The sequence below is a fragment of the Antechinus flavipes genome, chromosome 3, assembly GCF_016432865.1.
Source record: "Antechinus flavipes isolate AdamAnt ecotype Samford, QLD, Australia chromosome 3, AdamAnt_v2, whole genome shotgun sequence".
Classification (NCBI taxonomy): Eukaryota; Metazoa; Chordata; class Mammalia; order Dasyuromorphia; family Dasyuridae; genus Antechinus; species Antechinus flavipes.
The window spans coordinates 183,361,342-183,387,784 of NC_067400.1; the positions used below are offsets into that span (position 1 = coordinate 183,361,342).

The following is a 26,443-nucleotide window of genomic DNA, read 5'->3' on the forward strand; positions in this document are numbered from 1 at the left end:
AGAAACCAAAAGTTCTTTCTAGCTATAGATCCAAAAAGGATGAGAGAAAGAAAAGCAGAGGAAGAGACAGACAGAAGGAAGGATGGAAGGGGGTGGAGAAAGGAGAAAGAGGAGAGGTGGAGGGGAAAAGTGATGAAATAAAACAACAGGGAAGAGCAGGGCAAGAAAGAGCAGCAGAGACAAAGCAATTCCAACTGAGATCTTTATCTCAGTCTTTAAAATCTTCTGAATACACCACTGGCAGTAGTGCTGTAACCAACAGGTGGCACTATTTGTATTGTCATAACAGCTATTTAGAAAGCTAGACTACAAATATAAGCAGTTTTCCATTGAGTTACAAACATACTGAAGCACTCAGAACTTTTCCACATTAATATTGCAATATGCTAAACAGTCAACACAGAAGTTCACATGGCAATATTGACAGTCATTGTTGCAGAACTACGAACACTGATCTGTAATCCTTTATAATGGGTTCCCATGAAAACAATTGTCAAGAATTATTTTTCATCTTCTTGGTTTTAGTTTGAGCTTGAAAGACAAAACCACTATAAAAATACAAGAAGGTAGAAAGCTATATTGGAAATTTTAGAGATAGATTTCAAAAAGTATATTGGAGGTGGGAGGTAGAGGTGGACAAAAGATAAGAAAGTCAGTACATCAGTAATAAATACCTATTGTCCACTAAATCCTATAAAAAAGTTAGTTTTCAAAATTCTTCTGCACATTTTTCAATAAACTTCAAAATATGCCAGAATCAATACAATGATATATCTTTGTCAAGCAAAGGAAAATCTTTTAAAACAATATTTTTATTAATATTCTTCTTTTAATTCTAATTCAATTTCTATTAGGTCTAACAATTTCTTTTAAGCCAAGATGCCCATAAGTGTTTGATAACCTGTAAGGAAACCTTTTACACATTGCTATTGCAAGCAAGCAAATAATCCTTAAGCACAAGAATAATTTTTGGTATATTGCTAAATGCCTCCTTTACTTACCCTTAGAATCTCTCTGGAGATATAAGCGATCCAATCTTCTTTCAATGTGTTTCCTTTGGTATTCTTCACAAGGTCTGTAATGGATCCCGCTCCACAGAATTCCATCACCAGCTAAAGAACAAATAAAGCATGTATATAAATGTGGATACAAATCCACTGTCACCTGAGACAGCAATCAGATTCTAGCACATCGCTTTTGATATAGCAAAGGACAAAAAAAGAGCCATACAAAAAACAGCTGGTTCCCTCTTCCCTTTCAGCTTTAACCACATGAAAAGAAGTACCTGCTAAGAGAGTTACACATGTAACTCTCAAAGGTTTCCCAAGCAGATAGAGCCCATTTTTATCATCTAATTAATTCATTATATAGTATAATCCAGGAAATCAGGCTTTTCATGGGATATTTCACAGGAATACAAACACCATTCATCACATCTGGAGCAGAATCACTTAAGTGATCAACCTTTGGCACTCATCCTACAGGTTCTCTTATCTAAGGAGGCAGTGAAGACAGCATGCCAATTTGCATATTCAATGCCCAATTACCAAGGACTCATTGTGCTGCCTCATTTTCCAAATACACATTTAAAAATCAAAAGCATTCAAATATCTCTCACAGTATCTCATTTAGTCTCAATAACAACCTAACCATACTCCAAACACATTTTTAGAAGGGGGAAGGGACTCATTAAGCTGAAAATATAAATGCAAACAACTCTCTAATACTTCTTGTACTACCTAAAATTAATTATTCCTATAACACATACTTAGCTAAACATATATCATAAGATTAGTCCCTCCTTTTAAAAAGTACTTTAGTTTTGGTCACTAACTAATTCTTGTATCCTGAGCTAATTTGGCAACAGATGGAAACAAAATGGTGGTAATCTGAGTATATGCATGCACATGCTGGCTTCTGTTCTCACAGAATATACATTCACAGCAATATTGTATATTCAAGGGAAAAACATAACTCTGACTTAATGACTTAAAATGATCAATGAATAGCAAGGCTGCTCAATTTTCAGCTTAAGTCAGATTTGGCCAGAAAAACCTTCTAGTGTCTGTTATTGCTGATAAAATGCTACTTTTTTGCCTTAGTAAATTCTGGAAATTCTTTGATCATTAACCACCCTGTATTTTTGTTGGAAACTTGAGTTCAAATCTAGTCTCAGACACTCAGGAGTTATATGACCCCGAGCAAGTTACTTAACCTATTTGCCTCAGTTTCCTCACCTGTAAAATAGCAGTAATAATAGCCCACAATTCCTGAGGTAACTATGAGGAACAAATGAGATAATCATTGTAAAGCACAGTTTCTGGCATAGTTAAGTGCCATATAAATGTATGCTACTATTATTCTATATCATCATTATGATGGTTGACTCTTGGATGGAGCTGAATTAATGTACCATTATCCCTTCCACCATTGCAATTTCAATATATTGCAGGTCACCATTTTATATATATATATATACACACACACACACATACACACACACACACACAAATACAAAAATATATATGGTACTATGCAATATCAACATATCTTATCTTTCAATAACATAATAACTCAGACTTCTTCTCTGGTAGGAAGGGAAGACTGAAAATTTTTATGAATCACAGGGGCAGCACAACACTAATCCCTTGTAGTTAAAAGGATAACTAGATATGATCCCATACCATCCCCTTAAAGTTGATGCTCAGTTGGCTGTTATCTTCTTACAAAATTAAATTTTAAAAAGGGGGGGGAGGGGGCTTTTTTTCCCTACCTCCTCAGGGAAAAGTAACTAAATTTACCTAGGTGGATTTTATTAATCAGCGTTTTTAATACATTGCTCTATTTCCAGATATATCCATTTTTTGCTTCTTTGCTGCATTGCCTAAAATATGTCACTATATATATCTCTAAGAGAGATCAGTAGGCACAAAATCTGAGCCTAAAATTTAAAATACACATAATACTGATTACAGATTCAAACAAATCAGTGAGTATCATTAGTTTCAGAAAATTTTATAAAAATTTAATATACATTTATTTATGGAGCATCTTCTCCTTGGTTATATACTTCCCCAATTCCCTTTTCTCTAAACCATTATTATTCCTCTCTATGACTTTCCAATCTATTATTCTCAAAATATAATACAAAAGATAAAACAAAACAAAACAAAACATATTTTGGGAAATCTGTGCTTACCCACAGTTGATCATCATGTCCTGGAGGGCTCTTTTTAATAAACGCACCATAGTATGTTGCAATATTTCTATGATGAGAATATTTCTTCAACATATTTATCTCCAATTTGATTTCTTCCTCTTCATCCTTTAGAGGAAAAGAAAGCAACATGTCTCAAAGAATGCATATTCCTATACTTTGCCCCCATCAGGGGAAATGAAGAAAAAGGAAAACAAAATTATAGGTCCTCTTAACAGCAAAGCGTGTGTGTGTGTGCGCGCGCGCGCGCGCGCGCGTGTGTGTGTTTCTGTGCCCTTCTTATGCAAAAAATTTACTCTGAACAATAATATATAAATCACAAAGGGTAAATGTCAATCTACAAAGCAGAAAAATATAATTGGAATGAATACTACTACTATCCCTTCCACCTTTCTGGGCCTCAATTTCCTCATGTACAAAAATGAAAGGGGCACAATTAATTTCTGGGATCCATAATAATTTTAAAAATTCATGGGTCTTTCTGATCTGAACTATGGTTGAAAAAATAAAAGCACTTTATCCTCAAGAGCGTATTTATGGACATGGAACATAACACAAGGAAAAGTCCATTTTTTTGTATCAGCATGATTGTAACCTATTATAGTTAATTAGAATAAAAGCTCTCTTCAGAGATAACTTGAAAGGTTAAAATAAATACAAAGGATGAGGCTGTGATAATGTACTTTGAATAAAGATCTACTAACCTAGAAAAAACAAACCACTGCTACTTGCTGTTTTCTATCATCAAAACACTGCTTTTTGAGGTCTTTTAAGAAAACATTGTTAAACTAAGAGTCTTTTTTGGCTCTATTCAAACCTTTTGCTTTTTTAAGGATAGATAAAAGTAGAAGGAAATATAAAACATAGGAAGGAGAGGAAAGACTGTCCAAAGACTAGATGCATTTGTTATTAAAGACAATTAGAAGGTTCTAATTTATTTCCTTGTCCCTTTATTGAGACCCTTTGTTTGTAAAGAGGAAGATCTTCATCAACTTGGGAATTCTGTTCCTCTACATCAGAGATTCTTAAATCTTTCTGTGGCATGGACCCCACCACACCCCACCCATCCTGTGGCAATCTAGTGAGGCCAATGGACACCTTTTCAGATTAATGTTTTTTGAATAATTAAAAGAAATTCTACATTTCAGTAAAAGGTTAGCTAAAATGGAAGATGTCATTTTTTTTCTATTGAAGTTCTTGGACCTCTGTGAAATCTATCCACTAGGTGAGAAATAGATAAAGCATTTAATAAGTGCTTACAAGTACTGTGCTCAAAGACAAATAGCAAGTCAGGACAAAACAACTAACTGTGATATGAAGCAATAGGCACAGAGACATAAATAACTGGATGTATATGACTAATGCCAAGTCTCCAGTATCTCTGGGAAAAGATTTCTACTTCAAAATATTTCCCATCTTTCATACTTTAATGACAGAATTTCAGAAAAACATAATAATAGGGTCCCCATCAGACTCTTCCCACTTCATGTTTCCTTACACAAACAGCATTGATACACTCTAACCCTCCACAGCTAAAGAGCCTAACCTTCAATCATGTTTGTTTGTTTGTTTTCCTCTCTTTTGGAAGAATGGAGTTAAGGAACTTTTGATATCTAAGTCCTCTTTTGATTGTCTATCTTTCCCCAACTCCAAATATAGCCTCAGCGACCAGAGAAAGGATGAGATTTCAAAAAAAAAAAAAAAACATTTTCAGTGAGTGCCATCATCAATTAAGCACTAAAGAATGATGGGAAATTAGGTTTTAAGAAAATTCTGACTAAAATACAAAAGACTTGAGTCAGAAGACCCAGGTTCACACCCCAGTCTTGAACTTTCTATTAAATTCTTTTTAGGCCTTGATTTCAGCTGCAAAACAATAGGGTTGGTCTAAATGACTGACGAGGTCCTTTTTAGCTATAACATTGTGTGACTCCATATTTTATGCAAAGACCAAGAACAAGGTTTTGAGGATTTTGGTTTTGGTTTTTTTTTTTTTTTTGCTGAGACAATTGGAGTTCAGTGACTTGCCTAGGGCCACACAGATAGGAAATGTTAAGTGCCTGAGAACAGATTTGAACTCAGGTCCTCCTGACTGCAAGACTGATGCTCTAACCACTGTGCCACCTAGCTGCCCTAGTACACGTTTAAAGATCTAGGATCAGGGATATTTGTAATTTAGCTTTTGATTTCCACATGTCTCTGTATCAATTAATCTTTGTCCTTGACTCCTCAAGGACAGAATATATTCTGAATAAATAGGCATTAAGTAGACATGTGTCTTTTCTGGTTAATGATGACTTCACATACAAATACAAATACAAAACATATAAGTGAATACAAGTAGTGGAGCGCATGTGAATGTATGAACATGGCATCTTGATGTGATCTCTTAATACTATGTCACTAATACCACCTCTTAATACTATGAAGACAGCTAAATGAGACAGGAGGTAGTACACTGCACTTAAAATCAGGAAGAATCAGTTTAAATCCAGACTCAAGGACTTAAACCTGGCTTAATTACCTAATTTTTGTGCTTCATTTTTCCAAATCTGAAAAACACTGGACATAGAATCAAGAAGAATTAAGTTCAAATCCAGACTTAAGTACTTTACCCTGGACAAATCACCTAATCTCTATGCCAAAATTTTCTAATCTAAAAAACATAGCTCTTATAACCTAAGGCTGTTGTGAAGATAAAAGGAAGTAATTTTTCTAAACCTTAAAGTGCTATAGATACTAATTGCATGAAAACCATATATGCATGCTCATGTTTCACTGACAAATAAACAGTCCAAAATTCAACCAAATAGCAACTAAATAGAAGTTAAATATTTTGAAGTATGAATTTCCTTTTTTAAAAGCATGCCTAGCATGTTCAGGTCTTTTTATAACCATTTAAATAATTTAATATCCATTTTCAGCTTTTAAAAAATATCAATCATCTCTCCCAAGCATTACACTTAACTAGGTAATCTAGATATTCTTATCTACATTTTACACACAATGAAATTGAGGTTGAAAAGATTAAGTGATTTACTGAAAAAAGGCAACAGCTAAGAAAAGAACAGAATTTGAACCCGAGACTACCTAATTTAAAGCCCCCCCCACTATATCTATTATACTACACTGCCATCTCTCTATTATATAAGTCCTCTACAAAGTACATAGCTAATAAGTTTAACTTCATTCCAAGACAAGAGAAAATAAAAATAAGCCTTGTCCACTGTCCCTAGTATAACCAAAAAAGATAACTAACTACAGTATTCCTATCTCATTTTCTCTCCTTATATCATCTCACAATCATTCAAAAGGTACAGTAGGACAAGAATGATCAAAAACTGTTAGCACAATATTATAGTGGAGTATGTTATTTCCTGAATTACCAAAATTCCATCTCCTACACTTTCTGAGTATTCTTCATGAATATTCTAGCCAAAAACTGATATGAGCTTGACCACCTAATCTTGTAGTATCTAATAAGTTCTTAGTTTAAAAAAAAAAAAAGTCAGCAGGTGACTTCAGTCATAAACAAGCACATGTAGAAAAAGAGAGTGGGGGACGGTCACATTTTATTATGTCTAGTTCTATGGCAAAAACAAAAATTTTAAAAAAAAAAAAGAGCCAAATAATCCATTTACCACAACTGAGTTGTTGTTGCTATAAATTAGTCATAAAATTTATGTCAGATCAAACTTTACTCTTTTTATAAAATCAGTAAACTTAAAATAACAGAAATTTTAAAAATATTAATACTTAAATAAGAATCTTTTCTTTTCAAAAGGAAATCAAGGAAAGAAAAGATGAAGGGAGGGAGGAAGGACAGAGAAGGGAGGGAGACTCAGTTCAAATCCAGATTCAAGCACTTCAAGATTCAAGAAAGGAGGAAGCGGAGGGAAAGGAAGGAAGAAAGGAAAGGTTAAAACCATTCTCAGTTCCTGGCACTAAAGGAAAACCAATATACTATTCTTAGATTCTTTCTCAAGAGAAACTGGTCACAAGAGGATGGACTTCATTTAGCTCTTTATACATTTGGTGACATTAACAAATGCGTTCCAAAAATTTTAGATCTACAGAGTGATTTTAACTAAACAGTAGAGTCTTGGGTTAAATAAGATAGGTTCTTAATAGAAGGTAATGTTCTTATCTACTATACAACTTTAGCTTTTATTGGGGGCAGGTGAGAGAAGAGAGAGAAAGAGAGAGAATTTTACTCTCCTGCACTTGTTTAGCAGAGAATTAGGGAATGAAGAATGGATAAAAAGTATGTCTACTGGTCTAATGTCTTAGATTGCTCTAATATGATTGTAATCTTCTAAACAATCTCTAAAAGTAATGAAATCAAATGAACCTGCCAGAAAGCCAATGTTTCCTGATTTTAAAGAAGTGCAAAACCAAAAAGCAAGTTCTGGAACAAAAACAACAAGAAGTGTTTCACAAACAACAAAAATATAAGCTAATTGCATGCATTTCCTTAGCACTACCACTATTCTCACCCAAATGATGACAACATACTTCCTCGAAGGGAGAGGTGCTCAGGATGACTAAAATCTGGAGTAGCCAGCCTGGGGAAAACAAATCCACAATAGGCATGGGACTTGCCAAGTGTTTTGCTAAATGGAATTAGAGCCCTAATTATTATAAGCAAATCTATTATAATTTTGTTGTTGCTATTTTAAAGTCAGTCTAATGAACTACACCTCTGGTTTCAAATCACCCTTTGGATCTGAGGTTTTAACTAAAAATAAATTTGGTAATCTTGATCCAAAGCTTTAAACACAAACACACACACACACACACACACACCCTCCTTTAATTTATTCAGATGATATCAAAGAACAAAAAAAAAGGCTTTCATGACTGCATACAAGATTAAATTGTATTGTCAGGACCATGTAAGTACATCTGATTAAAATGTAAACCTCTGCAGACATATCACCCTCTCCACCTCCCAATCTGAGAGCCACCCTCATGTTGTCAAAAAAGACAAGAATGACTCAAAAGGAAAAAAGCTGCCTTTCTTGGTGAGTGGAGCAAGACTTAGACCTTTTTCCTAATAGGAGAAGCAGTTGTTGGTAACCTCCATTTAGTATCTGATGCAGTTGACACCAATTGACCATTTTGGATACAAAATTGGAAACAAATGAGCACAAAACTCTCATAGAAAAGATGTCTCTGCCAGTGATGAGACTGGGATAGAAGTTTCCACTTGCTTTCAGTCATCCATGCCAGACAGGAAAGGGTAGGAGCAGAGGGGGGATTTTCAAATTTTTGTTCTTCTTGTGGGCAAATATATGGTTGAAAATAAATGGTAACAATATGGTGGTAGATTCCATCTTCCTTGGCATGAAGTCTCAGGTAAATTTAAAAAAATTTTCAAAGAGTCCTCTCATATACATGTCTATTTTGCTAATGAAAATTAAGTTTCTGGTTAGCAGGAAAGAGGATAGATAATCACAAAGCACATCCAGTCACAAGATTCTAGTTCCATCTACTGGAATCCTATATAGGACTAATCAACTTAACAAAGTTGAAGGGAGACAAATAAATTGTCATCTTTTTTTTCCAAGTCTAGGGATTTTTAAAGGGTTAAGCTGTCTTGCCAAGTGAGCTACAAAATAAAACTCCTCAAACAATTAACAGCAAAAATTTAACCTAGATCTGCCCTTGGAATATTGGAGACTGTTTCTCTAGCTGGCCAAGAAGTTATGCTTCTAATGTGGCTATGTAACTTTAGAAAAATCATTTAACAATGTTTCAAGCCACTGGAGATAAATTCAAATAAGAATGAATTCAATTGGGTAACATATTGACTCAGAAAATCACAAATAATAGTATCTATTGTATTATATTTTTATTTTATTTATTTTCTTGAATAAATTTTTACAGTAACATTTTAATGTGTCTCTTGCACCCCTGGAGATTTTGCAGATACAAAAAAGCACTTATTATAGTATTAAATCAATCAATCAGTAAACATTTATTAATGTACCAGACACTGTTCTAAGCAAGAATAAAGCAAAAGCTGAAAAAAGATACATTACAATGGTAAAGAGGATACATACTTAGAAAAATGAACAAAAAGATTCTCCTAATATCCAATTCCACAATTCCAATCCCCTTCAAACTTAGTATATCCAAAACCTAATTTGTTTTCCCCAAAATCTGTTACTCCTCACTTCACTATTTCTGTCAGTAGCACCCTGTCTCAGACCAGAAATTTTGTTTGTTCTGATTCTTCTTTCTTTCTCAACCTCTCATATCCAGTAAGTTGCCAAATCCTGTCAATTCTAGTCCTCAGATCAGGCCCACTCCTTTCTGTTCCCACTGCTGCCAGGCTAAAACTACTAAAACTAAAAACTACAATAGTTTTTTCTTGCTTCTGGAAGTTGACCTCTCTAATACTTATTTCATCTAGCCATCATAGTAATCTTTTCTTAACGTATCTTTAACCATTCCACTCTTCTTGAAACACTTCTATGGCTTCTTGCTGCCACTTTAATAAAATCCAACCCCATTAGCCATCCTCAGCTGAATTAAAGCACTAAGTTGCTAAAGTGGTCTTCCTAAAATCCAGATCTATGTTATTCCTCTGCTCAATAAATTCCAGTATATCCCTAGTAACTCAAGGACCAAATAGAAAACCCGCTGCTTAGAACTTCTGAAGGCCTCCACAAGCCTGGCCCCTTTTCATCCTTTCAGTCTTCTTACACTTCACTAGCTTCATATACTCTAGGATCCAGTGACACCAACATTCTTTGCATAAGATAATCTATCTCCTAACACTGCACCTTTTTATTATCTCTCTCCCCAAAGTGGGCTGTTCTCCTTTCCTCACTTCCAAATCCCATCTTCTCTGGCTTCTTTCAAAACTTAACTCAAATTCTACCTTCACTAGAAGCTTTTCCAGGTCCATCCTCCCCTTGCCATCCACATACAATTCTTCCAGTGCCTTTTCTCTGAGACTTTCTCCCATTTACATTGTATATATCTTGTTTGTAAATAGCTATTGCATATGGTTCTACCCCATTAAATGTTAGTTCACTGAAGGTAAGAACTGTCTTTTATTGTTGTTTATGCTGTCAGTTCACTAGGCACATAGTAGAGATGCCCAAAATGCTTATTGACTTAACTTAGCCAGGGAATCAGGGCCCTATCCAATGTAGCATCAATCTTAATTTCAGCTTTTTTCTCATCCTACTCTTTTCTAAGAACTCTATGCTCTAGTCAAAAACTGGACAACTTAACATCATCCAGCACACAATTTCTTTATCTTCCTTGGTGTATGTTTAAAATAGCTCTCTTCCACATTATACCCAAAAACAAATCCTCTGTTACTAAAATACTATTTACCACTGAAAATTAAACTCAAATGTCATGTCTCCCAGAAAATCTTTCCTGATCTTATCTGTAATAAATGCCCTCCCTCTTATCAGACTTCATATAACATTTTGTACTCCTCTAGAGTTTATCGTAATTTATTTTTGTCATAAGCAACTAAGTGACAATGTACAAAATGGAAGATCTAGAATCAGGATGACATGTTCATATTCTGGTTTAGACACTGAGTATCTGTGTGACCCTGGGGCAATTCACATGATGCATCTGTCTGCCTGCCTCAGTTTCCTCATCAGTAAAATGGAGAATGTAATAGCATTTACCTCCCAAAAGTAAAATGACAAAATAGCTATCATGCCCTTTGATAATCTTAAAGCTATGTAAATGCTAGCTATTATTATGGCTGTATTTGTATAAATGTTACACAAGTTCCATGAGTACAGAAGAACACCACAGGATCTTGTCACAAATTAGCCTCCAAATACATTCTTAGAATTACAACAAATTCTTTACAATGGCCTCTTGTTTAAATATGTGTGTGTATCTTAAATTGCTACATCATCAAAAGAAAATAACATGCTAAAAAGCCTCATGCCATGATTTGATTATTTTCAATCATTTTTCAATTCTGCTCAATTCTTCATGATCCCATTTGAGGTTTTCTTGGCAGAAACAGAAGTAATTTGCCTTTTTCTTCTCCAGTTCATTTTATAGATGAGGAAACTGAGGCAAACAGAGTCAAATGATTTGTCCAGAGTCCCACCGCTACTAAGATTTGATATAAGGAAGATGAGTCTTCCTGATTCCAGTTATGGTATTCTATCCACTGTGCCACCTAGCTGTCCCCATAATTTAACAATAGTCTCCCATTTTCTATGATCTCTAACTCAATTACATCATTTCATTTCACTCTCCCCCGCCTCCATCATCCACTCCCACTTTATTATAAAACTGATCTTCCACCATACTCCTCTTCTTTCTCTCCTTCTTGTAGTAATCCGATTCTCCATACTCAGGTGTGAAGTTGAGGAATATTAAGATTTTAGAGAAATGCTCTCAAAATGGATAGCATTCATCTAATTACAAACCAAATTCCCCAAGGCACTCAACTCCTTAAACTTCTATCTAGACAATGAAAATAATTCAGCTGTGACTCTCAAGAGCTAGAGCTAGTTTTAATCTTGGAAGCTCAAAAGAATTGAAAAACTATTGTTTTTTGACTATTGTCAAGCTCAATGCTGGCTTACTTTCTGTACTTGACAGGAAATAAGCATAGGCAAAATGATGATGAGCTACAAAAGAAATAACCTTATAAACCTTGACTCCTGTATACATTAGAATCTTTGTTTTTAATACCTTCCTCATCTTTTACTTCCAAAGAGGAGATATTTATTTATTATTTCTCAGTATCTCAATAGTGGTGATCCTTGGTTTTTGAAAGTGATGCCAATAGAACTCAAGTTCTAGCAAATCTTATGAAGCCCCAAAAGATTCAGATATAGGCTTGACATTGCATTGCATACCTACAGTCTAAGGACTTGCCTAAATTTGGAATGGCTCATCATAGAAGCAAGTTGCAAGTTAATGAATATTTTATCCCCAGGAATTCTCAAAGAATCTATTAAGTCATAGAAGGGTTGTGATCTTAAAAGGAAGAAGGATGTTAGGGAAAGTGAGAGATGGGGAAAGAGGAAATACACCAATGAAATAGGTTTTAAGAATTTCTTAAAGAAAACCAAGAAGATTTGAAAACTTTGAGCTGCTTAAAAGGTACAGTATAAATTTCCCTTAATTCACAAATGTGAATTTTTGCCAATTACTAACAACTGGCTCTGCCAGCTAATCCCCTCATATGTATAATTATTGATCACATGCAAATAATTTATGCAATCATGCCCCAAAGAGCAACTGCTGCTAGGTGGGAAAAGTTCTTAATACTTCAGAAGAGAAATAACAGTTATATAGGAAACTACATGCAGAAGCTTTAGGGATAAAGCCAAAGAAGTTTTGTCTAATGTAATTTAAAGCAAAAAAGGTAAAAGAAAAAAAAAAAAAAAGAGGGTTAAATAAAGCAATAGAAACAATTGGGGAAAAGACTATCAGGTGAAATGTATGAAATATCCTAGGGAAGTTGTTCCAGGAATTAGTCAAATGTATCATATTCTCTGCCTTAAAATAGGTCCAATACCTAAAGAAAATGCCTAATATTCCAGTAATAGCCATTATCAGTTGCATCCAACTGGAGTATGCTCTTTAGCTAGAGAGATGTTGAATAATCAGGATTTAAGTGTCCAATAAGCCTAAAACTTAAAGCCTTTCTTTTCAAGTATGCTGACCCCAAAGAAAATATATAAAACCTCATATTGTATTTCTAGACTCAAGTGAAGAAACAAAACAAAACAAAACAAAAAAAAAAGATATGAAAATGTGCTCTAACAAGATAGCCTATTTAGTGCACTTTTTATAATTTTTTTTTAAAACTTCCTAATATGTATGGAAGAACTGCAATGTTACAAACAGTAAGGAAATAAAAATAAAACCAAGAGAAAAAAACAGGAAGAATTTGGTTTCTAAAGGATGTCAGCAAATCCAGCAGTGCTGAATGAACACACTGGAATAATTTGTTTGAAAAGCACAATGCTTAATTTCTGTTTCCTCCTTTTTCTCCTCTCTTTTCCCCAAATCACTGTAGTAGTGATAGTAAAATTTAAGCTTTGATGGTAACATTCCTTTGAGTGTGAAAAGTATGTTTTCTGCCAGGTGCTGATAACATAATGAGTACAGGATGTGCATGGTTAATCTTGCAAAAAAGCATGGCTAAATCATGAGACCTTTTTGGAAAGTAAGGAAGTTGTTTCCCCCTTCATCTTCCTTAAAGATAATTAATATTTCTCACAACTTCTGGACTTTATTATACTTTTCCCTTTCAGCATCTAATATTATCAATTAGTGGGCAGTGCATTTCTTGCTCAGCTGAATTTTTCTAATATGGAATTTTTAATAAGGTATACTTAATACATATAATTTAACTATCAATAAATATCTATTTATTTATCAATAATAATATCAAATACTTAAATATATATATTTTATTTAAAAATTTAAAAATAATAAATATCAATAAATTCATGTCTTGGCTGCAATTGATAAATTTTCTCACTAAATATACATGCTATATTAGGAGTTATTATTATTTCCGTTTAACAGACAAGAAAAAGATAAAAAAAAAACTAAATAACTTGTTTAGGGTCATAAAAGAGAAGTGATTGCAACAAAAGGTAATGTGCCAGAAGAGAAAAAACATAAATTTGGAGCAAGGAGACCTGGATTTTCTCTTGGTGCAATTATTGCAAGCAAATTATAACCCTGAATCCCTGCGTTCCACATTTACAACATGAGGAGATAGGGTATTTTTTCCTACCTACCTGACAAAAAGTTGTTCTGGGAACAGTGAATGGGAACAAATGAAATGGAAAGGGGAACTGAAATAAATGAAACAAAATACACTATGGAAATATAAGCAATTAAAATTATTAAAATTATTTGTACTCAGATGCTATGTTGAGACCAATGTCACCATCCAGTTCAATTTTCCCATCTACCTCTTTCCCATTTATAACATCCACATCACTGTTCATATCAATAGAAATTCTGAAACACAAATGCCTGATTTAATAATTGATGAACCTATTTAAATTTCTCTATGTCAAATAAAGAGCTATTAACTGACTATAAATGTGCTCATCTGGATACTTTATCGCAACAGACATAACATTGCCAGGGTAACTACACATTTGCAAAATTATGGAATTAAAAGCAAAGTCCTAGTATGAGCTATTAAAGTGAGAAAGGATTCCTCTTCTCCTCCTCTATCAGCAGAGCTTAGAAAGCAGATCTTGCTGGCTGTCTGCATCATTCCAAGCAGAAGAGGGCAGCAAGGCAGAGATTTATTGGAAGTACTACAAAGGTCAAGTGTTCCTCTTTTCTCCTTTTAAAAAAAGTGTTTCCATAAGCTATCCCCAACATATATCCAAGGGTGTAATCATACAATTAACCTTTGGATTTACATTTATGTTCATGCTCCTGGTAAACAATTGTTTAAATTAAGAGGCTAGAGCTATTGTATTTAGTTAGATAGATCTGCCCATAAACTATGTTCTTATATTCTGGAGGCAGACAATCCTAAATCTTACAAGTTCCTTCAATGGCTCCTGCTCCTCTCCTGCTCTGCCTTATCTTACACTGCGTGTGTCAAATATCATCTGGATTACCTATTTAAAGGTTTGAATATTTTTGTTGTGTACGTACACACACACACACACACACACACACACACACACACACACCCTGCTTTATAGTGGCTTAATTATTTTTCCTTTCTTAAAAAATGGTTTGTATCCTACATTTTTAGATCTCATGACTGTCTAGAAGAGGAAGCATTATTACACCATTGCACTGTGGGTAAGAGTGCTAGGCTTAGAACCATGAAGGCATGGGTTCAAATCCTACCTCTGATACTAGTTAGCTATGTGACTAAGCAAGTCACAATCTCTCAATATCCCAGGTAACTTCCTAAGATTATGAATTACAGATAAAGTAATGATCTACATGGTAGAGGAAGTTTTCATATTGAAAGTTTTCTATGTCAATGAAATCACACATCTATTCCCTAGACACGAACATAAATAGGTGTCTGTGTCTCTACTGAAAACAGCAGGTCACTTAGTATTCCTCCTAAACAGAAATTAACCAAAGCTTTTCATTGTTGTTCTTTTTTAAAGTTTTACAATTACATTTTCTCTTTATATCAGCCCTTGAATGTTGTAAATAGAGATTGTGGTATTTTGAGATTCCAACAACTTGGATTTTGAATTTCAGTTATAAATGTTCTTGGCCAGTCTATTTTATTCATTCAATATATATCACAGACCACCTACTTTCCACTTCCTATAAAAAGAAAACAGGCTCCCACAAGATTATAATAGAAGCAGTGTGCTAATGTGTGATTTTTATTAAATGTTGTAAGAAAATTACTAGTTAGTAACAGAAACAAAATGATAGACATTGTCGAATTAAAGCAGAAGACCAGATTGTGGACATTCTCTGACTTCTCTGAGAAGAGTGGTCAAGGCTTATGTCCTTGGATTACTCCAGTTCTCAGCTGTTAACAAAGCTGTCAGTAGTGACCTTAGAAGATTTCTGATGTTCCTTACTATTTCCCTTTCATTTTCCTTCTCACTTTGTATTCTCCTGCCTCCACCCTCCAACTTTCTATTATATTATAGTGGATGAGAATAAAGAGATAAAACAACAGCAAAAATTTAATGACAACTTGGAGAGGAGTAATAATTAACTCAATTTTGTAATCACCTTGTAATAACCCCTTGGCATTAAGTAATATGTGATTCTACTACTACAGACACTGGGTTTATGGCTGCTATATATGCCAAATAAAACAGATATTTAGTTAAATTCCATTGTTGTTTAAACCCTAGTTTTAAACATGCAAGTAGTGTAATCACTACAAATGATTTTTCTTCTCCATTCCAAAAAGCTTTCTATAAATTTCAAGTAGAGTTTTCCCTTTTTATGCTGAGCTTAAAGTTGTACACATATATATATATATACATATATATGTACGTACATGTACGTAGGTACACATACACACACAGATGACATCTTACCCCAAGGTAATTCATATATCTGATCAGTCTAAGAACCGCAGAATTTAAGAAGTTTAAGGTCCTTGGAAAGGTTAATGTGCTCTCCCCAGCATTCTTTTATTGAGGAAACAGAGGCAGAACAACTAGAACCTTGGGTCTTTCCATTTACCAATTATCTAATGGGTCTTTAAAATTCACCACAGTTTACTTTGATAGAGTTTTAAAGGACTGAATAATAAACTTTACACAGAAACTAACAGTGGATTATCTAAGAAGTGGCAAGCAAAACCACAAATTTTGTGTCACTACTCTGATATTGTAAAGATCTTCATGTGCTGTGTACATCTCATCCCCAGGGGAACATGTATTTTAGAAATTGACTTTGCTGTGCTGGCATTTTAAGACTAATTACCATAACATCATATGGAATTCTTTAAGCAGATCACACATATTCAAAGTGTCACCCAAAGTCTTACTGCAATCCTAAGCTGTAATTACTCTGGTTTTATAACATCATCTTAACAATTTGTTCTTATTTCTAGGCCCAGTGTTCCAAATTTAAAAAACAAGTGATTGTGCTTCTTGGGGAGCTAGGTGGATAGAATGCTGAACCTGAAGTCAGGAAGAGTCAAGTTCAAATGTGATCTCACTTGTGAACCTGAGCAAGTCACTTACTAGACCCTCTTTACCTCAGTTTCTTCATGTGTAAAATATGCTGGAGAAGAAAATGGCGAACCACTTTAGTATCTTTGTCAAGAAAATCCCAAAAGAAGTCACAAATAGTAGGGCACAATCAAAACAATTAAACAATAACAACAAAAATTGAACTTCTATCAAAATACAAAAATGTTTTCATGTGGTTTTCATTTGAATGTATAGAAAAGCACCAAAATGAAGTTACAAGTCTTGAGTTATTTCTTTCTTCCATTAACTAGCAGAGTGGGCCTGGGTCAGTAAGTTCACTTATTAGTGATAAGATGTAGTATTTAAGAATGTGAAGCCACCTTAGAAACCATCTAGAAAAATCCTTGACTTTTACAAATAAAAGATTATCTCTCTGGCCATACAGCAATTCAAAAGGAAAGCCAGGTCTTCAGCCTCCCAAATTCAATGCATTTTTTCAATACACTGTATTGTCTTGAGATGGCTTTTGGTGTCCAGATCAAGAAAACAGATACCACTTGGCTGATCTCAGCATCTAAGATTAGGGGCAAGGTAAGGATTCAGGAAACAACTGGAGTGGGGGATAGATTCTGCAGGATATTTATTTCAAAGATGCAATAATACCGGCCAATCTATTTGCCTAGTTTCAAACATCATAGATGACAGAGATCTCACAATCCCTCTCTTACTATTTTATGCTACAATGTATTCTGAAGAATAATCAAAAGAAAACTAAGGAAGGAAGGAACAAGTAAATGTTTGTCATGCGCTGCTTAATTTTGGGCATCAGGGAATTGCAGTTTAGAAAACTCAGATCTCAAAGGGAATAGGAGGAAAGGGAGACAGTTGTGCGCCCCCCCCCCCCAAAAAAAAAAAGAAAGAAAAGGAAAAGGAACACCTGCTTGTCTTACAACAAGCTTTGTCTTTGTCTAACAAAAAGAGGATTAGTCTTTGGCTCAAGCCCCTCAAAATGAATTTTGGGAGGGAAGGGGGAAATCAGATTGTACCTGAAGTCACTTCTGCCCTCAAGAGGCCTACAAGTAAGAAACAAACAAAATCAGATTCAAGTCAATAATTCCTTGCTCAAATGAATGGGTCCTGCTGTGTAGTGTTCTTCTTTTGTATAATATATATGATGGTTTCTTGGGGAGGCTTTCTGGAGGCAGCATTAGTTTCAGTTCAGAGTAATAATCACCTCAAATGCAGCCAGGAGTTAAAATCCAGTTCTTTATTCTTTCTTCCAAAATAGCCCGATAAGCTTTCCTTGGTTCCGAGAGCTCTTATTGCTAGTCCTTTAGCTCTTCTAGCTTCTGCCTATCTCCAACTGACTCTTGCTGAGACTGAGAGCTTCTTATTTATGATCTCTTCAAAGTGTGAACCCAAAGGTTGACTCCTCCTCTGAGAGAGGAGGATATCTCTTGGATATCTCCCGACTTGTGAACTCCAATGTGTGAGCCAATGTGTGAACTCTCAAAGGTAAAAAAACATTGTTTCTATCAATTCTAGTGAGTTAACACTAGGATTCTAACACTGCTGGACATGCAGAGAAATGTTCCATGACAGTTTAAAAGAAACATAAGCATAATGGAAGATGATGATATGGTGATGGCAATTTTCCAATTCAGACCTCATCATCTTTTCACAAACAAAATGAAAAGCTGTACCCCTCTCCTCCCCAAGGCCACCAGGTCTGTCAGCCAATCAAGCAACAGTATGTTTATTATGGCACCACTGTGCTAAGGTGCATTACCTCATCCTTCCAATATTATAAGCAATCACTATCTTTCATATTTGCCCTTACCTAAAAAAAGACAAAGAAAGGGAAGAAAAGGAGAGCTAGACTGTGAAGAAGACAGTGCATGCAAAGGCTCAATTAGGGAATTATGTTGGAATAAGACTTCTATTCCCTTCAAATTGATCCATAAAGTCCTAATAATGAGAAAAATCCATAGACACAATCTCAGAGATGAATAAAAAAGGGTCATTCAATTCCATACACAATGATTGTCTTTTCAAATTTCTTTTGGAATTTATTTTCATCAACTTTAAAAGGCTTCATTGAATGAGCTCAGCAAAAATATTCATTTCACTCTATCATCATAGCTCCTCATCCTAACTGATAAGTTTTTATATTACTTACATACACACACACACACACACACAGAGAACATCTGATGGAATAGTCAATGAGCAAGGCTGTTATCCTTTCCTTTAGTTCACTGAAAGAGATTTTTAGGTCTGTGGAAAATAAAACACCTTAGTATTCTTGAATCTCTATAGTTTTCATATGCTCTTTTCCAAAAAAGTACACTTGGAAAAACTCCATTGAGCAAAAAATAATTTTCATACAACTGCCAGTAGAAGAGAACTCTATTCTTAGATCAGACGTTTTTGGTGCGCTAGTGCTGCCAAGCATGCATGGAAACCTCACAGATAAGAGTTAATTAACAAGGAGAACAATCACAAGATGCTGGTGTCCCTGTATCACAGACATGATGTCACAGTTTCACTAAAAGGCAGGGGAGCTGCTATTGGTAATTACTTGCCAAATAACAATAGTCCTTCACTATCAAAAAGTCAAGTTACAGATAGATGCTACACATTTGCAACTTCAAGATAATCCACACCTCAGCTTTTTCAATTAAGTAACAAACAAAATTTAGGTCAAGCAGCAAGAAATACAAAAAATTATACCTATACTAGGTGTTGAAGGGAGAGGAGAAAGAAGGGAGGAAGGAAAAGATAGGGATGGAGGGAGGCAGGGAAGGAATAAAGGGAAGGAATGGAAGGAATGGCTTCCTACCAATGGAAGGAAAAGAAGGAAGAAAGGAAGGAAGAAGGGAAGAAGGAAGGGAGGGAAGAAAAGCATGCAAATAAAAGGTAAACAATATAATCTATAGAGAATCAAAAAAGAAAGCATTTAAAGAGGACTGGGAAAGGCTTCTAGTAGAAGATGGGATTTTAGCTGGGATTTGAAGAAACAAAGAAGGAGGGAATTCCAGGCAAGGAAAATAGTTAATAAAAATACCCAGAATCAAAAGATGAATCTTGTGGGAGGAGAAACAAGGAGGCAGTGTTAGAATAGTGTAAGAAAATTGGAAAGCCAAGAAAGGGTTGGGTTTTAAGACACCAGTTTCTGGGATAAGAATGCATTATTTGACAAAAATTGCTGGGAAAATTGGAAATCAGTATGGCAGAAACTAGGCATTGACCCACACTTAACACCATACACCAAGATAAGGTTCTTGATCTAGGCATAAAGAATGAGATGATACATAAATTGGAAGAGCATAGGATAGTTTACCTCTCAGACCTGTAGAAGAGGGAGGAATTTATGACCAAAGAAGAACTAGAGATCACTATTGACCACAACATAGAAAATTTTGATTATATCAAATTGAAAAGTTTTTGTACAAACAAACAAATGCAAATAAGATTAGAAGGGAAACAATAAACTGGGAAAACATTTTTACACTCAAAGGTTCTGATAAAGGCCTCATTTCCAAAATATATAGAGAATTGACTCTAATCTATAAGAAATCAAACCATTCTCCAATTGATAAATGGTCAAAGGATATGAACAGACAATTCTCAGACGAAGAAATTGAAACTATTTATAGACATATGAAAATATGCTCTAAATCATTATTAATCAGAGAAATGCAAATTAAGAACTCTGAGATACCACTACACACCTGTCAGATTGGCTAGAATGACAGGGAAAGATAATGGGGAATGTTGGAGGGGATGTGGGAAAACAGGGACACTGATACATTGTTGGTGGAATTGTGAACACATCCAGCCATTCTGGAGAGCAATTTGGAACTGTGCTCAAAAAGTTATCAAACTGTGCATACCCTTTGATCCAGCAGTGTTTCTACTGGGCTTATACCCCAAAGAGATACTAAAGAAGGGAAAGGGACCTGTATGTGCCAACATGTTTGTAGCAGCCCTGTTTGTAGTGGGTAGAAGCTGGAAAATGAAAGGATGTCCATCAATTGGAGAATGGTTGAGTAAATTGTGGTATATGAATGTTATGGAATATTATTGTTCTGTAAGGAATGACCAGCAGGATGAATACAGAGAGGACTGGCGAGACTTACATGAACTGATGCTGAGTGAAATGAGCAGAACCAGGAGATCATTATATACCTCAACAACGATACTGTTTGAAGATGTATTCTGATGGAAGTGGACCTCTTCGATAAAGAGAGCCTTAATTGATCAAAGATGGACAGAAGCAGCTACACCCAGAGAAAGAACACTGGGAAATGAATATAAACTGCTTGCATTTTTGTTTTTCTTCCCGGGTTATTTATACCTTCTGAATTCAATTCTCCCTGTTTGAAACTGTTCGGTTCTGCACACATATATTGTATCTAGGATATACTGCAACCCATTCAACATGTAAAGGACTCTTGCCATCTGGGGGAAGGGGTGGAGGGAGGGAGGGGAAAAATCGGAACAGAAGTGAATGCAAGGGATAATACTGTAAAAAATTACCCTGGCATGCGTTCTATCAATAAAAAGTTATTTAAAAATTAAAAAAAAAAGATAATAAGAGTGCCAAAGTAAAATAAATAAATAAATAGATAAATAAATAAATAAATGAATGAATGAATGAATGAATGAGTAAATGAATAAAAAAAAGGGTTGGGTTTTAAAACCTGCAATGACAATGAGATTCTCAAAGAACTAAAAATTCTGTCCAGCAAGGCCAACAAATCTAGAAGGATTTCAAAATATGACATCGCCAGACACCTATGTCTACCCCCCATGCCAAACAAACTCACTAAGTTCTGAAAAGCACATTGCCAAAGGTATCATTTTTTCTCCTGGCACCAAATGACAAAGATACAGAACTTTGGGATCTGAATGAGTAGAAGCAGTATAACATAAAGATCAAGTCATAGCTTCATACAGCACAAATAATTAAAATAATAAACTTCACAATGAATAACTACTTTCTTTCTTTTCCAAACAATGTTTTTCAGGTATTCATATAATGTGTAACAAAAATAATAAAAATGAAAGACACCTTGTATTAATATTTCAACAATCAACATCACTTGAGTACCTGCCAAGGAGAAGTTACTGCAGATTACTACAATCTAATGTGGGAGATTTTACATAAAAACACTAATATTAAAGGAGGAAGAAAAGAAGCAGTTAGTAAAAGCTTATTATTTGACATTTGATAGTTGAGAAAACTGAAGCATAAATTAAGTGACTTTATCTAGAGTTGTTTAGCTAGTTATGTAGCTGAGACTGTTTTAAGTTCTTCTTGACTTCATATCTACTGTGACACCTAGGTGCCTCTTAGAAACACATTATTTTTTCCACATCTGACCCCATCAAGGGTCAACCTTCCTAGGTTGAAAGCAAGTTAAATAAAAATTTTAATGAAATGAACATTTCTGCATTAGAGAAACTTAAAATTTAAAATATGTGAGTATATCAATAAAACAAGAAAAAACACATGAAGAAAAGAAATACTGCCCTATCATTATATACAAGCAATAGGATAAAACGAGATAGCAGCTAGAGGAAAGTAATGTCACAGTGGAAAAAAAACTTAAGTAAGTAGTCAAGAGTTCTGGTTTCTAGTCCTGCTACATATATAACCTATTGTATAACCTGGAGGAAGTCATTTCCCCTAAATATGGAGTGTCTCAACCTTCTCCTTTCTAAACCACCCCCTCCAAAAAAAAAACTCCCACAATGCTGCTTTCCGCTTGCCTCAAGAGTAACTTACAGGAATTCAATAAAAAAGACCCAATTAACACCCACTTAAGTTCAACAAGGAGCACTCCTGTCAATATCCTTCCCCATGACCCACTTGCTGGGATTTACCCCATCATTTCCCCCCTCAAACAAATGGGTCTCATCTTCTGAAACTACTTCCTGTTGAAATTAGGCAGAGAGCTATTCCTGTCTTAAAAGTTCCACTGGAAGAGTAAAAGTTTGAGGGCCTGGAAGCTAGTCAATGCAATATTCGGTAGATGTTGAGCCTCAGGTTCAGAAATAAGATGGTATCCAGTGTATCATTTGAAGGTGAATAAGTTAAGCCTAAAGGAAACAAATCTAACCAGAAATGGGGGAGAGGAGAGGGCTGGGAGAAGAATAGGGACAGTAGCATTATAAACAGTAAAGGAGTACTCAGGTAGCCAAGAGTACACATGCCAGGGTGTTTAAAGGGGGATTAGATATTGAGTGGAGAGGATATAAAGCCTCAACTTACTCCCCTCCACTCCATCTCCCAAGAAAAACACTCCACAAGAGGGCATTGACTAATAATCCAAGCGATTCTGGTTATATGTAAATTGTGTATTTGGACAAATTGAAGCTAGTAATTTCATTCTTTTTAAATTATGTAAAAAAAAAAAAAAAAACACTTCATGGAGAAAATGCATGTACACCCACATGTTTGAATGCTAAATATTCTTTGAATGACCATAAGTAAACTTAGAAAGCTCCAAGCAAAGCATTATTTCCATGTGTTTCTCATTCTTGGAAAAGGCCAGTAAGCACTGAAAAAAGGACTATGGGCAAGTAACTCAAATTTCCTAAACCTCAGTTTCTTCATCTAGAAAGTGAAGGAATTTTTTAAACCAGATGATCTTTAAAGTCCCTTCTAGCTCTAAAACTATAATCCTAAAATCAATTAACCTAAGAGGTTAGGGTTAAGTTCAGTTCCTATAATTATCCCTGTCCCATGGGAAGCACCATTTTCTATTAGATTTCCAGTGCAAAGTTGCAAAATATGGGTAGAGAGACACAAGAATTTCTTTCTACAAGGTAGATCCCATCAACCCAATATAGGTTTCTCCATGACAGACATACCTTCTGCTGTCCCACACTAAAAAAAACTCCTAATAATCAGATCATCAAAACCAAGCCCACAAAACCAACTCTAAGATTCCATACCTAAAACTTAACTCATAAAATATTTGCTGGTTTGGAACTTAAGAAAGCTTTACAGATTCTCTATTACAGGCATTCTTAACTTGGGATATGTAAACTTATTTTAAAAATATTCTGATAATTTTATATTAATATAATTTCTTTCCTTTATAATGCTATACATATTTTAAAAATATGTATTTGTTGATATACTTATCCTAAGTATCCCTCCCAAAGAACCATCACAAATAATAAATATTGTTTTTAGAGGGGGAAAACAAAATCACCACAAGTGGCTAATTCAATGAAATGTCCTCAATGTAGATGTGTTTATATATACGTGTGTGTGTGTATCTATGTATAATGTATGATACATGTGGACCTCCAACCTCCACAAAGGATTGGTTGGGGGATAATGCTATATACTTTATGTAAAAATGTTACTCTGAGAAGGAAGTTCATAGCTTTCACCAGCCTGTTCAAGGGATACATGACACCAAAAAAAAAAGAGTTAAGAATTCCTGATTCCAATATCCTCACATCACAATATTTTCAATATAAATTTTCTAATACCCACATATCACAAATGAGAAAAATGAAGTCCAAACAACTTACCCTAGCTGTGAGATAAGCATTGTTTGAGTAAGGGAGAAAAAAGAAGCCACCAGAAAGAAAAAACAATTAGTCCCAAATTAAAAAGCAAGATACTATAAATACCAACCTAGAAAATAATGTTCTTTTTTGATTACTTCTGATGCAGCATTCCATCCAGAGTCCTTAGCAAATACTACAAGATAAGTTCACTTATCTTACAGACTATTTTCTTGGAAAGGATGATCTAATCCAATCAGCTCATTTTAGAGATAAGAAAACTAAGTTCAAGTGAAGTAAAATGAATTGCTCAAGGTTATACTGGTAGTAAATATCAAAACTGGAATTTAAAAATAGCTTCAAAATGGCAAGTCCAAAAATGGCAAGTTTCTTTTCGCTAACTACAAAACTTTGAATATCCCTATTGATTCCATGAAAACCTTTAAAACATCCTTCTAAATCACATCTTTCTTATATTCCCAACCCACTAAATGTCCTAAAAGCAGTATCACATGTCCTGACATTTTTCAATTTAAAAAATATACTCAGAAGAAACGGTTAAGAGTAAGAGAACTTGTAACTCAAAATTAAAAAAAAAAATTAAGAAAATAAAAAATATACTCATAACTCCATTTTTAGCACATGCAGATATAACAGAATTTAATTACAGCATCAAATTAAGTAAAGTTCTGACACAGAATCATTCTAAAGGTATTCTAAAGAAATTAGGCCAGACATCTAACTATAGCATCATGGAGTTATCTTTATCAATATCAGTTTATAAGGAGAGAAAAGCATAAAAACCGATTGGATTCTGTCATCCTTTTACAGATCAAGCTATAGAAAATAAATCAATTAGATAATTACATAGTACAGTGAAAAGATAGTTGTATCTGAACCCCCATTCTGCCACTTACTAGCTGTATGATCTGGGTAATTCACTTATCTTTGATGGGTCTCAATTTCCTAATCTGTAAAATAAAAGGATTAGACTAAATGGCTTGTAAGGTCTAAACTATTAGCACTAAAAACTAGTATAACTCATATAGCTTAGCTGCCTTTCTCCCTCCCCATGAACAAAAGCATATGCAGTTTCTTTGAAGTAAACTATTTGATTCTTTTAAATATCAGTGAAAGAAGAAGGAGAAACAGAACGAGAGTGTTTTCCTTTTGTCCTTAAAATGGGGCTAGGGATGAGGAAGTACAAATAAAAAAGTAGTTTTACTGAAATGGTTCAGGTCTTAAAAATCAGTCTTCCTTGGAAACAGTTTCAGCTTCCCAGGCTTCATTCCTTACTGCATGCTTTAGACCAACTGGAGTTCCTGCTTTTTAATTTAATCAACATGGTGATGCATAACAACAGTAGTTTACCAGGCAACTAGAATGCAACATTTGAAAAAATAGGCAACCATTATTTTTCTGTATAAACATCCTCTTTCCTCACTCGTTTACAACAGAAATACTATCATCAAGGGGTCTCATGGGAAGATGACTCATAAGCAGAAAAAGCCCAGTAAATGCATATTCATCCTAATATAAAAGACAACTTTTACTGTTTTCCTCCATCTAGGATAAAGTATCAGACCAAAGGCTATGTTTTTAAAAAGCCTGACCCTTTCCAATGCTCTTTCGATGAAACAAGCCACCTGCACTCAGAGAGAAGGGTGTGGGGACTGAATATTTCCACCTTTTTTTTAATTGTTGTTTGCTTATATTTTGTTTTCTTTCTCTCTCTCTCTTTTTTTTTTTTGATTTGATTTTTCTTTTGCAGCATGATAATTGTGGAAATATATAAAGAAGAATTGCACATATTTAAGATATATTGGATTATTTGTCATCTAGGGGAGAGAATAGGGGGAAGGGAGGGGAAAATATGGAATTTTGCAAGGATGAATGTTGAAAATTATCTGTGCATGTGTTTTGAAAATAAAAAGCTTTAATAATAATAAGAAAAACAAGCCTGACAAAAAAACTAGGCATTTCTATAACTTCATACATTCACCAATTAAGTACTTGATACACATCATAACTCTGGATAAATGAGAAAGAAACCTTAATTTGGCCAATA

At 34.6% G+C, this 26,443-nt stretch overlaps 1 protein-coding gene across 9 annotated transcripts in view; it reads right to left on the reverse strand.

Annotated features, from left to right (window-relative positions):
* MAP4K4 (mitogen-activated protein kinase kinase kinase kinase 4) overlaps nt 1-26,443 on the reverse strand; it is a 227,039-nt gene that overhangs the window by 82,345 nt on the left and 118,251 nt on the right. For all 9 annotated transcript variants that reach the window (XM_051984341.1, XM_051984344.1, XM_051984346.1 and 6 more), the window contains exons 4-5: nt 3,200-3,325; nt 1,002-1,112 (exon numbers count right to left, since the gene is read on the reverse strand). In XM_051984341.1, the coding sequence (XP_051840301.1) occupies nt 1,002-1,112; nt 3,200-3,325 (237 nt within the window). The remainder of the gene's footprint in view (nt 1-1,001; nt 1,113-3,199; nt 3,326-26,443) is intronic.